This window comes from Anastrepha ludens, chromosome X (assembly GCF_028408465.1).
Source record: "Anastrepha ludens isolate Willacy chromosome X, idAnaLude1.1, whole genome shotgun sequence".
Lineage (NCBI taxonomy): Eukaryota > Metazoa > Arthropoda > Insecta > Diptera > Tephritidae > Anastrepha > Anastrepha ludens.
Window position 1 is genome coordinate 30,986,756 of NC_071503.1, and position 5,399 is coordinate 30,992,154.

The 5,399-nt window shown below is 40.4% G+C and overlaps 1 protein-coding gene across 1 annotated transcript; it reads right to left on the reverse strand.

Annotated features, from left to right (window-relative positions):
- Positions 1-1,922: 1,922 nt before the first annotated feature.
- Positions 1,923-3,812, reverse strand: LOC128869886 (uncharacterized). Its single transcript, XM_054112482.1, has one exon. It carries the CDS (start codon positions 3,810-3,812, stop codon positions 1,923-1,925), a length of 1,890 nt encoding a protein of 629 aa, XP_053968457.1.
- Between the last annotated feature and the right edge of the window lie 1,587 nt (positions 3,813-5,399).

Sequence of the window (5,399 nt, forward strand, 5' to 3'; positions counted from 1 at the left end):
GATTGAAGACCTGAAAGATGGAATTCGTGAGTCCATTTTGCAATTCGTTATGGAAAATTTCATAAAAAGGATATTGCCTGTTAGCGTGGTCGTGGTGGTCATTTGCCTGATGTTATTTTCCACTATTAACGGCATATCTTCCTTTTTATAATGAAATAAACATCCGATCATTTATATTAAAAAATAGCATTTTTCTTTGAATATCAAAATAAAACCTCTTATTGGAAAACCCTTTGTAAAAATATTTTGTTACTTTTGCATTCATGTATACAGTTTTGTTAAGTTTATGTTAGTTTTAAATAATACATTAAATATATGGATTTTTCTTAAAATAACATTTTTATTTTGTTACTTTTGCATTCATGTATAAAGTTTTGCTAAGTTTATGTTAGTTTTAAATAATACATTAAATATGTGGATTTTTCTTAAAATAACATTTTTATTTACAATACATAAATTTTTTTCAAGGTACAGCTTATTGAATGAAAGTTTGGTTGTTGTGTGAATAATTTTGTCCGTGAGAGTAAATAATTTTAAGAATAAGTTAAAAAACTCTTTCAAGCTAAATATATTAATTTAATATTACAAAATTGAGGAACTCAAATGAAAACAAATGAAATAAAATCCAATTTTAAATAAAATATTAAACAAAATAAATCACAACCAAAGAAAATTACACAAAATAAAATATAAATAAAACTCTACCATATTCTGCTATAAAAATCAAAACAAACCCACCACTCCTATGTTAAATATTAAATCCGGAAACCAATTCAGATTCACCTTCTGCAAAATCAAGAGGTGTACGATTAGTTTCAGCTAAACTAATACAAAATCAAACTAGTCTAACTGGAAACATAATTACCACAAACTAAATGTCACCTTAATAAGAAAAATCTAAAATATTATAATCTTTAATTAAAAAAAAACAAAAGATAATAAAATTGAATAAGAAATAGGTTGAGCAACAGCACACCTACAGTCAACTCTTGTATATCCGATACTCTGTTCCCTACAAAAGTTGAATGCGTTATTGAATGCTGTTGAAGCCAATGCAGTACTAGTTGTGAATCGGTCCAAAAGTAGCTGCTTAGAGGTTGATCAGTAAAAACATCTTTTATTTTTGCGTAGAGAGATGCAAGAAGGTGCGCACCACAAAGTTCAAGTTTGGGAAGCGACTGCCTTTTAACTGGAGCGACGCTTGACCTTGATGTAAACAACTGAACTTCAACATTTCCATCCAAGTCTTCCGCACGTATGTATACAGAGCAGCCGTATGCTCGAATTGATGCATCGTAAAACCCGTGTATTTGTGTGTTCCGTACGGTTGGTTGCAAGCAATAACGAGGCACGGTGAGTGACGAAATCGAGTTTAATGATGCTAAGCAGTTTGTCCAAGCTTGTTGTAGGTGCTGAGGTACAGACTCGTCCCAATCGAGCTTCAATAACCATAGCTCTTGGAGGATAATCTTGGCAGTGATTATCAATGGTGACAACCAGCCAAGTGGATCAAACAGCGATGAGGCAATAGACAATATTGGCTGCTTTGTAACCGAATTGTATTGCGGTTAAAGCCGAACGAAAATACGTCGCTTCGTTGATGCCATGTTACTCCTAACACAATGGTCACAAAATCGGCGTTGATATGAAACTCCTTTGTTGCTTGACCTTCCTTGAAGTCTGGGTGATTTGAGTGCCATTTCGATATTGCAAACTGTCCACGACGGAGTACTTCAACAACTTCATGCCTGAGTGTGTGTAACGTGATTATATCGTCGGCTTCACATAACATGTCGTCGACATAAAAGGATGATTTTATTGCTGAAGCGCCGATCGGAAACTCTGCCATATGTTGGTCTACCAGGTAGTGTAGGCTGCGTACCGCAAGGTATGGAGCCGAAGCTGTTCCGTATGTTACAGTGTTAAGCTGGGGAAGCTCGCCAAAGTATGTATTGAAATTGCCTGTACATTTTAGTGATATCTGCGGTGATGGCGAAACGATACAGACGAAAACGTAATAGAAGCATGTATAAATCTTGTTGAACTATGGTCCCCACTAACAAATGATCGTTCAATGATGTTTGTGTTGAGGTGCGGCACGAGGCATCAAACACTACTCGCAATTTGGTTGACGTGCTGTTAGGTTTAAGCACGCAGTGATGTGGCATATAGTAGTGTGGCACTTTCAAGTTGGGGTGTGCTACTACTGACATGTGGCCAAGACTTTCGTACTCTTCCATGAGGGCAATGTACTGCGGACGGATTTCGGGCGAACGTAAAAGACGTCTCTCAAGCGCAAGGAATCGCCGACGAGCGATATCGAAGGAATATCCGAGACAAATTGGGTTGTCTTTAAATGGCAGACTTACAGTAATTCGACCAGTGTGGTCTTGATGAGTTGTTTTTGTGAAATGCTCTTCACAAATTCGATAGTCTGGCTGAGTTGGTTTTGGTGACGTGTCGATGGCTTCCAGTTGCCATAGGTGCTGCAAATTCTCGTCGATTGAGGTTTCATTTGACAGCAGACAAGATGATGACGTCACGTTATAATCACCTCGAAACCTACCAGAGACGACCCAACCAAACAATGTCTTCTGAAGCGTCGGTAAATTGGGATCCAGTCGAATTTGGCCAACAGCAAGAGCATCAAAGAAGGCCTCTGTTCCTAACAACAGATCTATGCGCCGGGGCTTAAAAAACATCTCGTCTGCTAATTTGGTATTGGCTGGCAAGCTCCAACCGGACGTGTCGATCTCGGCATCTGGCTGGTATGCTATGTGCGACGTGATTCCGAATTGAAGTGACAGTTGAAAGGCTGAAGTGTGCGATTTGATGGTCGTGGTCGTACGCGCCTTAAGACTGGTTAGCGAGTCTCCAATGCTTCGAACGCCCACATTATGTTTCTCACGACGAAGGCGTAGTTTTTGCGCGAAATCATCAGTGATGAAATTGAGTTGAGAGCATGAATCTAGGAGGGCTCCGCCCAACTTATACGTACCCGTAGCGTCCTTGACCAGGATCATAGCCGTTGCAAGAATCACCTGACCACCTTCCGATGCACCCATGTGCGAGTGGGTTGCTGTCGATTCTTGAGATGAAGTCTGCCATGTAGGTTGAGTAGACCCCGAAGGCTGGAATGCGGGACCTGCCACTGGAGTTCTTTGAGTGGTTTGAGATGCATTCTCATGATGTAACAACGTGTGGTGTGCTCGATTGCAACAGCGGCAGCGATTCTTGGATGGACATTGAATCATTATATGACCATTGCCTAGGCAGTTGATGCATAGATCGTGCTTCTTGATGAGATCAAAGCGTTGATTTGTGTTCATCTTCTTAAACCTCAAGCAACCGACGAGTTTATAGTTGGAACTGGAACAAAGAACACAATTAGAGTTAGTGATAGCAAATGACGAATTTTGCATGCGATTGCTTGCGCGATTTTGCTTACCAGACTCGGGTTTTCGTTGTGACGATGACTCGCATGAGTGCAAGAACTGACAATGTCGTTCCATGACTTGAGTGCACTGTGACCAAGTTGGAAGCGACTTGTAGTCCAGAGACTCGTTCCATTTGTTTCTGGTTTGCTGATCACACTTGCCCATCACAATGTTAATTAATAATGCTTGTGCGATGTTTGCAAACGTTCCCACTGACTCCAAGGAGCTAAAAATTGCCGATGCCTTGTCTACTAAACTGCGCAGCTGTTGAGCGTGCGACCTTTCCAGTGCCGGTAATGAGAACAGTGAGGCACTGCCTTCCAAAAAAATCAACGTTGGGTTGTCGAACCGTTGCTTGAGCCTATCCAAAGCCATCGGATAGTTTTCGCTAGTGAGTTGGAATGTATTAACAGTTTCTAGCGCGGGACCCTTTAAACCCCTAAATGAAGTGATAAAGTTCTTGTAGTATGCGTAATCGCCATTAAATGTTGGCAATGATAATCTTGGCAGATGAGACGAGGGCTTAACAACTGCTGCTGTTGACGTTTCGGGGAAGTGCTCTGTCCTTTAGCATCGTCTCCAAGTTGCGCTTGGATATTCAGCTTAACTCCTACGTAGCTATCTTCCAGATCTGCGCGGCCGTTGTCAGTTGGATCTAAATCCTCAATATCAGCTTGGACAGATAAGGCCTGCTTGAAGTAAGATTCCAGTATTCCTAGTCGACACTGAAGCTCAGCATTGGAAAGTTTATTATCTGACTCCCTTGCCGCTTCGACGATCGATTTAATACGCGAAATGTTGCGCTTTATGTGTGCTTTATGAGTGCTTACGCTTGCCTTCTTCAAGAGACATGGTTGCTAAACACGATGTGATGTTGCGAAAATATTCCTACTGGGTAACTGACTGCTGTGCTGGCGGTCAAATGTTGACGCAGGCGACAGCAAAACAAAATACGAAGAAATGCACAAACAGCGCAGCTTCAATGTGCGAGAGCAGCGAAACTAGCCATGGCAGAGCGACGCGCTGTTAACGGCTTGTTTTAGCAGCGCAGCGGTATACGTCTCCAACGAACGGTGAATTCGACCTTTTGGAGTGACGAAATTTATTGTGTGCTTGCCAAAAATATGCACGGCAGAAAAAATCTACGATAGGAATTAACTGCTAGCAAGAGGTTACAATGCAGCAACAATGCGAATTAGTTGATTGTTGTTGTTGCTCTAGCGGATTGGTTGATTGCTGTTATTGCTCCAGCCGTTAGATGATGAAGAATCAGGCGATTCACTTTATGCAGGATATACACGTACCCCACGTTGGGCGCCAAAATGTTTGATCCAAGAAGCCTTTTTCTTGGAGGGCGAAACCGAAAGATCTGGGGGTGTATATCCAGTGCACAATAGAAAAAAGTGCCAAAATCCAAAATATTTGCGTACATGCTAAAAATTGCGAAATCACTTGCGAACCAAAAAATGTACTGAACTGCTTGATGTGAGCGATAAGGCAAGACTCATTTATTGAAATTCATGCAAATTATGTACAAGCGAAAGATTTATCAGACCAAAAGAGAATTAGAGAGCAATAATCAGTCATATTGACTATGTGTGTGTGTGTGTGTACGTGTGCACATTTACAATGAGTGGATGTTTATTTGTACATATTGAGTGTTAATAAGGTGTAAGTTATTTGAGTATTTATTGAAATATAAAGTGTGATCTAACAGAGGTTAAGAAACTAATCTCCCTAAAGCACAAATATTTACTAAAATTTATCTATCAACTAAACATAAAATTATGTACATTAAAATCTAGTACTATTTGTGATATAAATTACATAAGTAATTTAGCCGTAGCCGAATGGGTTGGTGCGTGATTACCATTCGGAATTCACAGAGAGGTCGTTGGTTCGAATCTCGGTGAAAGCAAAATTAATAAAAACATTTTTCTAATAGCGGTCGCCCCTCGGCAG